Genomic DNA, 15,455 nt, shown 5'->3' on the forward strand with positions numbered 1-15,455 from the left:
CACTACTTCATAGGCCCACAAACAGGCTCTATAGTGTGCTCTGTCTGATTCACTGCTGGTCTTCTGCCAACAATGTTCTAGATCCCATTTCCCAATCCACTTCATATCCCATTGCTTCCTGGCAAACTATGGAGCGGGGGCCTTCCAGAGCTTAAGAGAGAATGATAAGGAATGACCCTGTCTATGGTCCCAGCCAGCACTTCATTCCAAGGATCACCATGGAAGCTCTCAAAACCTCTCAAAAGTGGCTGGAAACCAGAAAGAAACATTAGACTCTGAGGATATACCATCATGCCCCCGCAGAGAAGAGGCGGTAACCTCAAACATGCTTTCAAAAGACAGTGATCTGATCATGACAAGGGCCAAACCTTTAGTCCCCAATCAAATCACCAGTGAACCCCTCATTACACAAAACTGGGCCTGTCACAACCTGAGACAGTCCCTTGGCTGTCATAATGGCCATGAAGTGCTGACAATCATCCTTGGATCCTCTCCTCAACACCAAACAAAGACCACCTCTGCCAGCTCAGCCAGGAAACCCACTGGTTTGCTAGGTGAACAGTAAACCAGTATGATCTCTAACGTCCATACATGCAATCAAATCTGACCCCTGTTTGCACTGGGTATCTACTGATCGAGAAAGACTCGTAGAAAAGAATGCATACTCTACCACATCCCATCCTCCAGTCTGAGGTTGGAGGAGGACCTCATACCCAACTAGTGCCACTTATGCTAATTCAGCCAGGTTTTGGTCAAGCAAGCCAAGTGTGCCCATTCCTTAAACAACAGGTTAGATACTATAGAGGTCTTATTTTTCATAGACCTGGCATCACACCACATGAAGGCCTAAGCACATCCATACAAGAGAGCCTCACCACCAAGATTTCCCTGGATGGTAGATAAATTTGACATGGAAGGGGCATTACCACATGTCCTTGTATATCTTCCTCACCAATACTCCTCCCACTGTCTTACCTTTCCACCCTGTACAACACCTGGATTACAGATCAGCCAATACACATGGTGCCCTGGAAGACCAATACCACCTCCCCTCTCCCAACCTCCAGACTGCTTCTAAGGATGGATTTCCCATTATCCACTCCCAAGCACTGAAACCAACAACAGGATCCCACAGGCCACTGGAGTCCCATGCCAGAGAGACACATCAGAGGTCTGAAATCTTCTGGTGTGACCCTGGGCAAGAGGGCTGTGTTATAAAAGCTAGCCAGTCAGAAACAACTGACCACAGAAAATGCTGAGACAGTACACGTCTCTCTCTCCATGCAAGGACACAAACCCAAGTCCTCTTTTCCTCTGCACTTTCCGTTTTCTGCCAGGCGCTCTACAAAGGCCAAAGGGGAAAAAACAGATAGTAAGAGGAGGGAAGGAGGCCTATATGGCTCAATGCTCATCTCCTCCCCCATGATGATATGACTGGCACCTGCCACTCAGCGAGAGGGCTGTGTTCTCCAGCCTAGCCCCCGTTCCCACTGTATCCTTATGATGGATAAGGTCCATCTGGATGTACTGGCCTGGTCCAGCGAATTGTTCCTTATGAGCCACTGCAGCAATCTCCTTTCTTTAAGTGGCCCTTTCTCCCTCAGCAGAAGGAGCCCACAGGAGGGTTTAGGGAGGCTGACTGGGAAGGAGATTCTCAGCCAGCAAGAAGCCTATATACCGAGCAGCCTTCTGGGTGGCCTTCCTTCCCCAACCCTTTCTGTAACATGAATAAAAAGGTCAGGCATGGGAGGAGGATTTTCCCAGGCTGACAACCTTACCAGTCAACAGGAGTATTAGAATTTCCACATAAGCAATTAAAGTACAAAGAGATAAGGGGGAAGTTTTATGCTGTCTTTCTTTCCCTGTGTGTACTCCTTGAAATCTAAGAGAAATAGAACATTACAGGCTTCTGGAAGCTAACACGTTTCTAGGATTAATTACCATTTTAATAATAATAATAATAACAACAGAAGCATGTGATTTATATACCCCCCTTCAGGACAGCTTAATGCTTACTCAGAGCAGTTTACAAAGTGTGTTACTATTATCTTCACCACAAACACCCTGTGAGGTGGGTGGGGCTGAGAGAGCTCCAAGAAGCTGTGACTGCCCCAAGGTCACCCAGCTGGCTTCAAGTGGAGGAGTGGGGAATCAAACCCGGCTCCTCAGATTAGAGTCCTGCCACTCTTAACCACTACATCAAACTGTCTCTCCGGGTCTGGATAATTTGTAAACTGAGAAGACTTTGCTTTATATGATCCCTGAAAATGGTTAGGAAATTCTGTCCCTAAGATCTGACGTTCAGAAGTACACTGCATTCAAATATGGAGGTTCCATTATTTTATTTCAGAGATATTACATGCTAAACCTCCTTAACTATATCAGGTCTGAATAACGTTGACTCCATCACTGCCCTGCACTATGAAAGACAGTATGTTAGGGAGAAGAAAGGGTTGAACCCATTGTCACAACATGCTAGGCTTGTGTATGTGTGTGCATGCGCACAGATTGTTTTAAAGATAGGCATCCGGATTCAACAGGGCTGTACTCCAGGCACAATGACATTAGTGGTGGTGAGTGATTTTGCCAATTCCCACATTCTACTGTCACCTCTCACTTCAACCTCCATGAAGGTTGATGTTGAAGGTTCCCTGATGCCCAAAAATGAAATATCAAGGGCACCATGAGCTGCAGCGGGCAGGGGGAGGCAAGAAAGTCCCGTTCCATGAGTTTAGCTCCATTTGTGGTATGTTGGATCCAATCCAGGTTTTTACAGATTAACCTAAAAAGTATTTCAAGCGTAAGATTGCTAGAGTTCTACACAAATGCTTCCTTTTAGCTCATAGTTGCCAGTTCTAAACAGATTCCAGAGTAACTGGCTTCAACAAAAAACGTCTCATAGCATCATAAAAACTAAACAGATTTATTGTGGCCTAAGCTTTTGTGGATGTGGGCCCACTCAGTCTGATGCACGAGCCTGAATAATGTTGCCTCTTTTCCCGCACCCTGTATTATTAGTCATTTTCCATTTATAAAACTCAAAGGCAGAATAAAGGTATTTCAATGGATACAGGAATCGATTGATTTCTTCTACAATCACTATTACAAGATAAATTGAATTGACTTGATTTCTCTACAAGATGTGCCGCCTCATCTAGTTTTGAAGGTCAAAGCAGTAAGCCATCACAATGGTTTAAAAAGCACCATTTGAGGTGTCCTGATTATGCCAACATTTCTGGCAGAACCCATCCAGTGCTCACAGAAGCTAATTCTCCACTATGCTGCAAGCAGTTTTCACAACTGTGTCTTGCATTTCCTACATTTGCAATTCAAATGAAAACAAAACAAAACCTTTCATTGGCTAGAAGGTATATCTGATTTTTAAAATGCTTTCTTCGGCTTTCTACACTACATCAACATTCACAAGTACAGTAATACATTCCAGACATAAAAGGAAGGGTCTAAATGTCATGGAAAAATAACAGTTCAGCAATATAGTGGTACAAAGGAGGAGCCTGTAATTGTGTGGCTCTGGATAGGCTTCTTTGGCAATGCAGTATTCAATTAAAGTCATTTGCATGCACTTCTGCAGATTTTTGCGGGGGGGGGGGGGGAATACATTTGTTGCATGCCGCAGACTAACTTGAGCATATGTGAGAACATGAGAAGTAAACATAGGTAAACACAATACCTATGCTCAGCCAAACAGCAGATACATAAACAATCAATGAATATTTAAATAAAGAATTAATAAGTATGGCACAGGTGTTACAATTCCCAGATCCATTCAAAATTTCAGTTTTAATGGCATCATTTACAATCAAGAGGTTCTTCCAAAATCTAACTTCACTCTGATTAGGAGTATATTTTTTAAACTTTTTGCTCGTCAAGAGATGAACTAATTATGTGATACAGCCTAAAACTGCCAAGTCTCTGTCTAATTTTGCATGAATCATTAATATTTTTATGTAGGGGGATACAATATGATCAGTAAAATGTGAGCATCCACATGCAGAGACAGCAGTCATCATGATAAAGCCTCTAGTTATGTCAAAACTTTCCTCCAAGCTTAATTTCAAACCCGCCCAGAATTCCCACTTGCATTTCTAGGGCTGTGAGGAATACTAGCGAGCTCTTTATAGCAGAATATGACACACTAGTTGGGCTTACACATTTGCTGGTGGGCACTGGATGGGTTCCCAGAGGCTGCTTGGCTTCAAATATTATTAGTCAACTGACTTCAATGTGACAGGCCGATTGCTTGCTGATATACAGCACATATATGGGGTTTGAAGCAATAGAAGACAGAACTTTCCTCTGCTGGTGCACATTTTTTTTAGCTTCTACACAACATTGTGCTGCAACTGTCCTGTTTCCAGGTTTTCCCTGTCCTTAACACGCTTTTGCCAAACCTGCTTTACTCTGATCTTTCTAGAACCAACACAGTCCAAGCATGGTAGCATGTCATTCCGAAGTAATTATGCACATTTTCCTGCCCTACAAAGGTCCTGCCTACACTGGAACCATTTTCTTGGGGACAGTCCCTTGAAGGCAACATACCAGCATTTTTCATTTCTTGCTACCAAAGGGTTTTTTGAGGTTTTCTAAAATAAGTAATTGCTATAGCACTACTGCCCTGTAACCATCTGGTCCCACTTATGTATTACAAATAGTAACAGAAATGTTATAGCACTATAGCATGAATGAAGAAAAGTACCAAAGAGGGGGACAGTGAGTTACCATGGCAGCTGTGACAACCATACCCTTGAGAGCCAATGTGAAGTCAATGTAGTGTACATGTGGAAGGGAAAAACTGGAGAAAAATTCACAGAAACCCTGCCCCCCATGTGGATTCATCACCAATGTACATGCTCCTTAAGTCTCAATGGCAATGAAAGAAACCTGGTAAATCCTTGCCATGTAAAAACAGCCCATCATACAAATTCATGCCTGCTTGGTTAGTGAGGATTAGAGAATTCTAAATGAGCTGATCTGACAGTCCTACGAAGTGCACCTGCACAATCTTCATATCATTTAATGAGGGTTTGTTAGAATGCTTCACTACAGACTTATTTTATTGTTTTGTTGTGCTGAGGTTTTTACTGCATGCTCAGATGCACACACCTATTATACTCAGAGAAATTGATTTGGAAATAGTTTTTGCTTAACACAAGTTTGCTGAATTGATTTGGTCACTTTTTGCCAAACACAATCCATATGATTAGTGTTTTGTGGATAAACATTTTAATTCTCATCATCGGATTTAGACAATCAACGTGTTTGTCCACTTGAGCAGAACTCACGGGGTCATTTCTAAAAATCCTTCACCGGAATCAGCTTTCATGAGCAAGCTGGCCAGCTCGGAGTTGCACAGAGCTCTTCCTCAGCCGAGCTGTTCGAAAGAGTGTTCTGAACACAGCCGCTTGGCAACTTCTTCCTATGCCTCCTCCGACCTTAGAGAAGCATGCACGAGCACTCCTCGGTTTCCCCTTCCAAACTTGAAGGGAGTTGCAATTCCTCAAGGGCAGTCACGACGGCGACCAATCCTGCCCTGGTGCCTGCCTGGTGGGGCTTCCCTCCCCATGGTTCAGGGCTTCGGAAGGTGGGACTGAAACGTGCTCCGCCAGGCTCGGGGGCCCTAGTCACCTCCAAACAGTCCAAGTACAGAAGTTAACAAAGGGGAGAGTTGAAGTGGCCAGGGCGAAACGTCAGCCGCGGCAGTGCCCCGAAATAGCGAGCCCAGAGCCCGGTTCCAACGGGACGCGGAGGCTCGCGCGAAGGGAGCGCCCGAGGGCAGCAGGCGGGGGGGGGGGGGAGGAACGCGCCCAAGTTGTCGGGGGCTCCCGGCCAGCCCAGCCGAGCCGCGCTTACCTTTGATGCTGATGCCGAGCCCGCCCACGTCCTGCTTGACGATCCGCACCGTGCGCTTGACGTTGGCCAGCGAGTCCGGCACCGGGGCGCAGGGCTCGCCGCCATTCAGCTGCGCGGGGCTGGGCGGGGGCTGCAGCGGCTCGTCGGCGCCCTTACCGGGGCTGACGCTCAGGAAGTCCTCGGTGAGCGTGACCAGCACCCGCAGCCACTGCTCGCCCGGCGCCCGCAGCTCCAGCAGCCCGCTCTTGGGCGCTCTCCGGCCAGCCGCCATCTTCAGCGCATTCCTCGCTACAGCGCCGCCGCCGCCGCCGCGCCTCCTCCCTCGGCCACCGCCTCCTCCTGCCTCCTGGAGTCGGGCGCGGAGCGAGGAGGGACCGGCCGGGCGGGCCCCCGAGCAGACAGCCGCCGCCCGCCGCTTCCCCGCCCCTCAGCCCTCCCCTCGAGCTCCTGGAGGAGGGGCGGCCGGCTGGCTGGCCCGCGCAGGGGCGCCGCTCGGAGCTTTCGCCTTGGCGCCCCCGCGAGCCCCGCAGGGCGCTTCCACAGCGCGGGCTTTCGGGGTCCTCCGGTGGGGTTGGGCTAAAGTGCCGCGTCCTTCCCCTCCCGCCCCCCCCCCCCCGGATCGGAGACTTGTCGTTCCTCGGCCAAGGCGGCGTTTTTCCCGCCTGGGCTGAAGCACGGAAACGCGGCAGAGAGGGCCTCTGAGCGTGAGCAGAGGGCTTGCGGCATTTTAGCCCTCAAAACGCAATTCGAACAGAGTAGCTCCCTCAGTAAAATTCTGACTGCTATAGAACCTTTTCCCTTAAGGCATTTTGACCTGTCCTAAACAACGTCCTCAAAGTACAGCCACTTACCACTGTGCACACACAACAAATGTGGCTGGGTTAAAAAAAGCTGAACAGATAATGGATTCTTTTTGCTGCCTGGAGTGTTGTTGTTTTTTCTCCTATGAGGTACTAAAATACTCCATTGAGTATTTTCCCTCCTACCCCATGAGTTTATTGTGAAAACGGGGATCTGTTTTTAACTGTTCTGGAGGGAGACAACCATTTGTGACAACCACAAACAAACAATAACTACTTTGTGGGACATTTTTACTCCTGGACAAGCAAGGAGTTTGGTTGGGGATGGAAATATAGAGGACAGTTTGAGTTAAAGACTAAAAAGTTTTTATTCCAACATGAGCCTTTGTACACTAGAGCCTGCTTCTTCAGATGCTATGAGAGAGTCTTCACTATGCAGTTGACTGGATTGACGTAACTAGTAAATGGTCTGTGTTTTTCCAGATTAGATTTGGATTTTATGTCATTACATTTCACTTTGCTCTTCCTATATTTCATGGCCCCTTAACTGGTTGTTTTTTTCATACATCCTACATAAAATGACTGTGTAATTGCATCTGAAGAAGTGGACTCTAGTCCACAAAAGCTTAGGTTAGAATTAAAACTGTTTTAAGGTGACACCGGACTCCTGTTTTATTTCTGCTCTGACCAACTAAGAAAGCTCCCCCTCTGGAATTCTAAACAGATTCCACTGGACTTCAGCTGCTTTCTTGATCCATTTTGGCTGCACTGGATATGGACCACAAGGGCAGTCAGGAATTTAATGGATAATTCTCTCTATATCATTGCATCTCTGTGTGGGGAAAAGGTTCTACCTGCTGAATTTCTTCCTGCCTTTGAGCTTTTAAAGGCATAAAAACCCTCCCATAGAAATCAAGAGAGGTGTGTGAGCACCATGCCACTGCACAGCACATCCCCACCAGAGGACAATCTCCTATTTCCTTCCTGGCGTGCATGGCTGCGGTCAGATGCCTGCCTGCCTTCTAACATTTGTCAGATGAAAATAGGTACGCTTGTTTTATATTACAATCCATAAAAGTAGCTCTCTGCAAGTGAGAAGAACATGTTGCTGCCATGAGGTCTTGTGGCTGGCACATTCCCCTGAACCATTTTTGAAGTCTGATTTTGGAATGATTTATTTTCTAACACGTATAAAAACTCTTCTGTTACCACACATCTGTATACTTTTCAGCGTACTGAAATCCAGAACCAAATATGCTGAGCTTCAGAGCTCAGTAGATTCTACCAATGTTGCTCAGTAAGATTCTCGGGGAACAATGCTAGTATTTTACCAGCAAAGCAAGTCTGTTTGGAGAGACGTGCTTTACAGGGTGATCCTAAACAGAATCAACAAGCTTCGAAGGGCGCAACTTTGCTGAGAATCACATTGTTAATCTTAGGTACAAATGTGGACATACCGGCAACTGGCACTTTACCCGGATTTTTTAAGAAAAGGAGGGAAAGCAATGGGAGCATCCTACCCCACCCCTAGTGCCTGATTGCATTGTGCAAAGTTAGCAAACCAGATACGCAAACACTGCCATTTTAAGGATAGATGTGTTCTTCAGTCCTGGAGCCTTTGACGAATTTTTAAAAATAAATTAAAATTAAAATCAAAACTTCCTTGTGAGAGAATAGATAGGCTTGTGGTTAGTTGGTTGGTTTGCCTTTGAGAATAAATTATGTGACATGACAGGTTCACGTTCCTTACATTTTTCAGTCCATAAAGTCCTGCATGAACTCAGCAACTTCTCAAGCAAACAAGGCTATAGCCACAGAAGGCGCTGTGGGTGCCTGACCCCCACAGAAATATTTTGGATTCCTTCAATGAGTTTTGGGGGTTTATTTGAAAAGGACACAATCCAGTCCAAATTATATTCAACACAAGACGTGATTTCAACAGCATGCTTTTGTGCTAGACACTGGCTAAAACTAGCCCTTGTTTAAAAGTGCTTGTCTTAAACTGGATCATGGCCAGACCCTCTAGACTATTTACTTATGGAGACAGAAGGGAAAGCACGCAAACTCTATTCTCTACACAAACCAAGGACATCTGGTCTTGCTTTCCCAGGTGCAGGCCAGTGAGTGCAAGGGGCACAATGAACGTTAGGTACTTAATATAAAACTTATTTTGATAAAGTTGTGTACAGTTTAATATAATTTGGGAGATAACACAAGTCAATAACAATGCAGGCAGTAGCATAGCATAAAGTTATTTAATGATTTTAAGCCAGGAGCCCATGACGGATTGTAGAATGGTGGGGCATTTGGAAATCCCACCCCACCTTCTTGCCCTCCAGGATTCTATAAACTCAGAGGCTGGACAAGCCATGCACCCTTTCGGGGTTTTTTTCTCTTTCAGACTTCTCAATGGCTCTCAGCATTCCAGCATCATGAAGCACATCAGTCCTTATCAGTTTGTTTTGGGTTCCCTTCCCCCTTTTTCTTAAGGTTCATTTACAAAGGCATATTTTTCTAACTGCCTCGGGAATCTCTCAAGTATGTTGAAACCCCAGCATTGTCTGTGGGTGGCCTGGTTCTGTGATCATACCCAGAGGCCAACTGTACTATGTGATATGTATTATTATTATTATTATTATTGTGTGTGTGTGTGTGTGTGTTTTGTGCCATCAAGTGGTTTCCAGTTTATGGGAACCCTGTGAATTAATGGCCTCCAAAATGTCCTATTATTAACATGGCCAGACTCTCTAGACTATTTACTTATGGAGATAGAAGGGAAAGCACACAGGCTGTATTCTCTATACAGGTCTTGAAGGCTGTAATTCTGGTCTAGCTCAGGTCTTGAAGGATTTAATTCTATTGTCAGGCAATGAGCCAAGATACCTACTGCATTCTGTGGTGATTTGGATAGTGAGATATAGAACTGGGTGTCATCTGCATATTGATGGCATCCAATTCCATACCTACGAATGAGTTCTAGAGGCTTTACATGGAGGTTGAATCACATGAGGGATAAAATTGCACCCTATAGATAATTCCCACTCTGGAGATACAGCTGGTCTTCAACAGTACCCCTTGAGAAACAATTTAAACCAGTCCAAGGCGTATCCCTTGATACCCACTTCTGCCTCCAAATGCCTCAACAAGATGTCATGGTCTATTGTATTGAAGGCTGCAGGGAGATCCTGGAGGAGCAACAACGAAGCAAGAACTTCGTCTAGGTTCAGCCGGAGATAATTAACTAAAGCCACCAGAGCCTTCTCTGTCCCACAGCCTGCCCTGAATCCAAACTGAAAAGGGTCCAATGCACCAGAGTTATCCAAGAACTGGAGTTGGTCAGCTGCTGTTCTCTCAAATCGCTTTGCCCAGAAAGGGTAGATTAGAGACTGGGTGGTAACTGGCCACATCATTTTTTTCTAGGGATTTTTTTAAAGTAGTGAGTAGACAACCACATGTTTGAGCGGCCGAGGGAAGGTGCCCTGAGTTAGTAACTGATTTATGATAGACCTCAAGGGCTCATTTACAGACCAGCAACCTGTAAAATAACTGTGCCTGTGGTAAGGGGCGTGTGTGGAGTGTGACTGGGAGTGGTGAAACTTCATCAGTTCTATGTATTTTCAGATGCTCGCACCCGTTCCTATTCCAAAATTCCTGAAATAAAAGGATGCCCTCAGGAATGAATTTGGGTGATGTTAGAAAATCTCAGATAAAAGGACTTTTTAATCCAGTGTCCCATGGCTATGTCTCTTATCACTCCAGAGGTTATAACTTTGTTATAACTATAACCCAGTCCCAATATCTCTCTGCATGCTTATTTTATGGGGTTTTGTAGAGTCAGTGTATTTCTTTACATATAATAACTTTGCATATAATAACTCAAACGATATAAATAAATAAAACTTTTAATGAACCTCTACTTGCTGATAAAATAGAAAAGAGTCCAGTAGCACCTTTAAAACTAATCAACATTGGTTAGTCTTAAAGGTGCTATATTGGACTCTTTTCTATTTTGCTACTACAGACTAACACAGCTAACTCCTCTGGATCTACTTGCTGATAGGTTTCTTTTCCTTCCGGCACTTCCATTGCTTGGCAAAACGGACACCGCAGGACTCTCCTATGGAACCATGGGCACATTTATTTGCTAGTCATGTAGACTTAAATGGGTTGGGGGCCTTTCCCATACTTGTTCCCAATCAACTGCTGTTACAGAAGTTGGGAGCTTTTGGGTGCAGAGGGGATCTGACTGAGGCACGCTTTCCTGGGCAGTAGACACATATGCATCCCCTCTCCCCTTTCCTCACCCCCCTGGATTTCCAGCAGGACAGTTCAGCTGATGCCACAGTTCACAAGTCGCAGACTGAGAGCCAAGAGCCTTTTAGCCCTTTGGATCGCACCTGTAGCCATGCCTAAGCTTTATACCTGTAAACAGGCAGGGAAAACAGATGCTCTACTCAGTTGTTACAGCTAGGAGCAGTGTGCAATGTTTTTAAAATGACATAATGAAAAGACATAATCAGAAACAAAGCCGAGCCTAAGGGATACATGTAAGAGGGTTTTGCCCCTTGGTATTACCATGAGGCAGAGCCAGCCTAAATCATTTGGACGATTAACCAAAGATCACACCATATATGTAAACACACATCTGATTTCCTAAGACAATTACAAATATAAATGACTATGTTTCCAAAACAGTATAAGTAGACAAAATGTTTCCTTGTTGCAAGTAAAAGGGATTCTGCATTTTAACCATATAGACAACCGACTTGTCAGTTTGCTTCTAACATTTGTGATTTGGTTTCTTGTGGAAGACTAGGAGTACCAAAATAGCTGGGGGCAAAGTGAAATGGTGAGATTTGCTCAAAGCTCTTTTGAAATTTTGCCTTCAGTAGAGATGATCACTTGAAAGTCTGCTCCATGATCACCTTTGAAAATCTAGCTCCCTATCTCCTCCCCACTCAGGTGACAGCAAGAGACCTTTCAAACGGGCTTAGAGATAACTGTAGAGTTTTAATACCGCAGAGATTTTAGACTTACTGTCAGTGCATTAAAGGAAGCATCTTTTTATGAATGCTATCATTCACAGGGTTAAGGCAGAGGGCTGTCAGCAAACATATATCAATGCTTAGATTCAGGAAGATGCCTTATAAATGCCCAGTAAGTGGAATAAACCATTTTGATACATAAAGGTAACCTCTAAGGGATTTCCAGTTCTTCGGAAATGGCAGCTCCTTGGCATATCTTTTCCTTCCAGAGGATTTTTAGAAGGATTAGAATGGACCTTGGCATGTGTATTTCTTAGCATTCAGTTTGGGTAGCAGGTCATATGATATCTTGAGAAGACAAGCAAAGAACAATAAAGAAAAAATGTTGCAGCCAACAAATGAGCACAGCTTTAAAAGACTCTTATTGGCATGGTTACTGCAGAGAACTGGGTTTCAATTACTATATATCAAAGAAATATGTTTTCAAGCTGACGCAGAATGATGATAGAATAAACTTGCCTTATGGCCATGATGCCACCCATATTCCCAAGAATTACTATTGACTTCAACTAAAAAACTCATGAAGACTGAGAGTCACTTCCATAACATTTTTGCTGTTTATGTTAATAATACAAATATTCCATGGAGTTACTTCTAAGTGGTTTTGTTTCATGGCTATTGCCATAAAATGAAGAAACTAGATAAGGTTTATACTAAACAGCATGATAGACCCAGGGCCAAAGCTCAGTTACCAACACAAATATAAGAGTGTCTGTAGGGTAGACCCCCTATGAATTAGCCAGCAGTCCCTTTTCAAAGTAAACCACTGGCCACAGTCGCCCCCACAAACTTATTTATTTACTTAATTTATTCCCACATTATTTCCCAAAGGGGACCCAAAGCAGCTGACATAGTTCTCACCACCATTTTATCCTCACAACACCCCTGTGAGGTAGGTTCGACTGAGGGTGACTGACCTAAGGTCACTCTGCAAGCTTCCATAGGAGAGTGGGGATTTGAACCTGGATATCTCAGATCCTAGTCCAGCACTCTAACCACTATACAATACTGTCATTACAACATGCTGCCTTCAAGTAAAACCAAGGATTTTTATTCAAAGTAATATTGAAATATCCTAAAGGAATATCCTGAAGGGACCAGCCTATACTTTTCTATATGCATTTTTATTTTTTTAGTTTATTTTGTTTTTGTTTTTTTCTCCAGTGAACATACAGGGATTCTCAGACCATTGCACTTGAGCCTCAGCAAGTAGAAACAATCTGTTTGAGCCTTCAAAAATACAATGAAAGCAAAACAAAGAAAAATGTATCTGAAGTCAGCTTTCTTTCAGCTTTAGAGCCCAGGGAGTAAGTCCATTATGATCCCTGAAATATAACCTCCAGGGAAGACAAAGGCTTTCAAAAGACTACACCACTTCCTTAGCACTGACAGCCACTGAGTGTCAATGGCATTTGCTTGCGGCCTAGTGGGCTAGTTCCCATTTTTAAAAAATGTAAAGGTAGTCCCCTGTACAAGCACCAAGTCATTACTGACCCATGGGGGGACGTTGCATCACGACGTTTTCTTGGCAGACTTTTGTTACGGGGAGGTTTGCCATTGCCTTCCCCTGTCAACTACACTTTACCCCCAGGAAACTGGGTACTCATTTTACCGACCTCGGAAGGATGGAAGGCTGAGTCAACCTTGAGCCGGCTACCTGAACCTGGCTTCCGCCAGGATCGAACTCGGGTTGTGTCTCGGACTGCAGTACTGCAGTTTACCACTCTGCGCCATAGGGCTCCTACATTAAAAAGAGGGGAAGGGTTGAAAAATAGATGACTATACCACTGCTTCCTGACATAAATAAAAATCTGAGAGCCAGGGTGGTTTAGCAGTTAGAGTGTCAGGCTAGGATCTGGGAGAGCCAGGTTTGAATCCCCACTCTGCCATGAATACATTGAGTGACCTTGGGCCAGTCACACACACTCAGTCTATCCTACCTCATGGGGTTGTTGTGAGAATAAAATGGAGGAGAGAAGAACAGTGTAAGTGGCTTGAAACTCCACTGGGGAGAAAGGTGGGGTGAATCCAGCCTGCCAGAAGATCACAAGCCCTGTCCCTTCCTGCCACCTCCAAAGGTGAGATGGTTGCACTCGGAAAGAGGACTTCTTTCGTAGGGGCATGTTGTTTGCATTCTGTAAGTTTTTCTATTGTGGAGATGGAAGGGGGAAGGTGCCTCCCATATATCTTCAGAACAAAAAGGGCCAGAGACTTATTCTTCGATTTGAATGAAAGTTGGGGATTCAGAACAGCCATCAGAGTGAGGCTGTTATCTATATATATAAAACATCCTGATTGACTCATCAACACCCAGTCCAAACCCTTGGACCTAGAAATGTGAAATTTGGGGAGAATATTCCTTTCATGATGTAAACACCCACAAAGAAGGGATTTTAAGAAATTCACCCCCTAAGGGGGTAAAAAGGGGCAGAATGTGTTTTCCCAAAGGGATACAGCTTTCCTGTGTGGCTGGCAGGCTATAACCTGCTTGCACCCCCACCCACTGCCAGCTCACCCACTCTTCCCTGATTGGGCTGGCCTTTCAAGGTCATTTGCATATGCGGGCTGATTGAGGCTCACAACATCCCACACCTCATCCCCCCCCCAGAGACAGCTGGAACACAAAGGTCATTTGCATATGTGGCCTGAGTGGTCCTCCTCACCTCCCACTGTTACCAGAACTGCTCTTTATTATAATGGGGAATTAGCTACAGCAGTCTGTAACTTTAATATTAAGCGCGGATCATAACCTATGTATACGGAGGTCCCGATCCCAGACACTCTAGTGAAAAAGAGGCAGACAACAAATAAATTCCAAACACGTGTATTTAGTGTGGCGTAAGCCTAACTTGCACAATCATACAAGGAACACACAAGATCTAGGAAATACAGAGTAGGAAATACAGAGACGTTCGCATTAACGGGTTCCCAACGATGATAAGGGAAATACTCACAATCCTGGAGCGAAGCAAAGACACAGCAGCGAGGGTGGCCCAATGCCAGCACTGGAACCACAGACGGACAGCAAGGAGGTCTGGATAGGGAATGGCCTGAGCACCGAGTGGTCTGGGAGACCAGCTTAAATACCCCAAAACGTACCCTGGGGCTGGTGCTGTACTTGGTGGTTCTCACAGATTAAAACAAAGGGTCTAATGGGCTACTGAATGGCTTGGATGGGCCACTTTAGTAATCAGATTGTGATAAGTGACACCTCAGGAAGAGGGGACAAAAGAGGGAGGGGGAAATCCAAGTGGGCTGAAAGGATGTTCCAGCGGACAGGGCTTGTCCTGATGTCATCAGCTTCTGGAATGCGGAGGTTCCTTTGAGATGCATTCTCTAAGTGCTTGGGATGGTCGGCACTTAGTTCCTTCTCCGGGGCGGCTCCTAAGATATGCAGAGCGGGGCGAGGGGCTCTCGCTGCGGACGTGGTGTGCCCGATTCGCCGAAATGGCTTCTCAAAGCAGTCTTCTTCCCTGGGTCTTCTGGGTGCCTGAGAACATGGATGCCGGCTGGGCATGGCTGGGGCTGGTTTGCAGGCTGCCCGGTAGTGAGGGCAAGCTCGGGGGCCGGCTCGCGGGAGGCTCCAGGCGGGAACTGACCAGGGAGCGCCTAGCCAGGCTCGCTGGAGGTTTCCCCGGCAGGCGCCCGGCTGCTAGCAGCGGCTTGGGCCCATATGAGGCAGGCTTCCATGGAGGCAGGGGGAACAATACTTTAAAACACAGTCCAAAGCAGGGAACAG

General features: G+C 45.4%; 1 protein-coding gene across 1 annotated transcript in view; it reads right to left on the bottom strand.

Moving 5' to 3' along the window:
- The window catches only part of SNTA1 (syntrophin alpha 1), a 74,053-nt gene extending 67,805 nt beyond the window's left edge, over nt 1-6,248 (bottom strand). Inside the window, exon 1 of the mRNA XM_054981901.1 lies at nt 5,872-6,248. Coding sequence (XP_054837876.1) covers nt 5,872-6,142 — 271 coding nt within the window. The 5' untranslated portion in view covers nt 6,143-6,248. The remainder of the gene's footprint in view (nt 1-5,871) is intronic.
- Nucleotides 6,249-15,455: the final 9,207 nt, after the last annotated feature.

The sequence above is a fragment of the Eublepharis macularius genome, chromosome 5 (genome assembly GCF_028583425.1).
Source record: "Eublepharis macularius isolate TG4126 chromosome 5, MPM_Emac_v1.0, whole genome shotgun sequence".
NCBI classification, from domain to species: domain Eukaryota; kingdom Metazoa; phylum Chordata; class Lepidosauria; order Squamata; family Eublepharidae; genus Eublepharis; species Eublepharis macularius.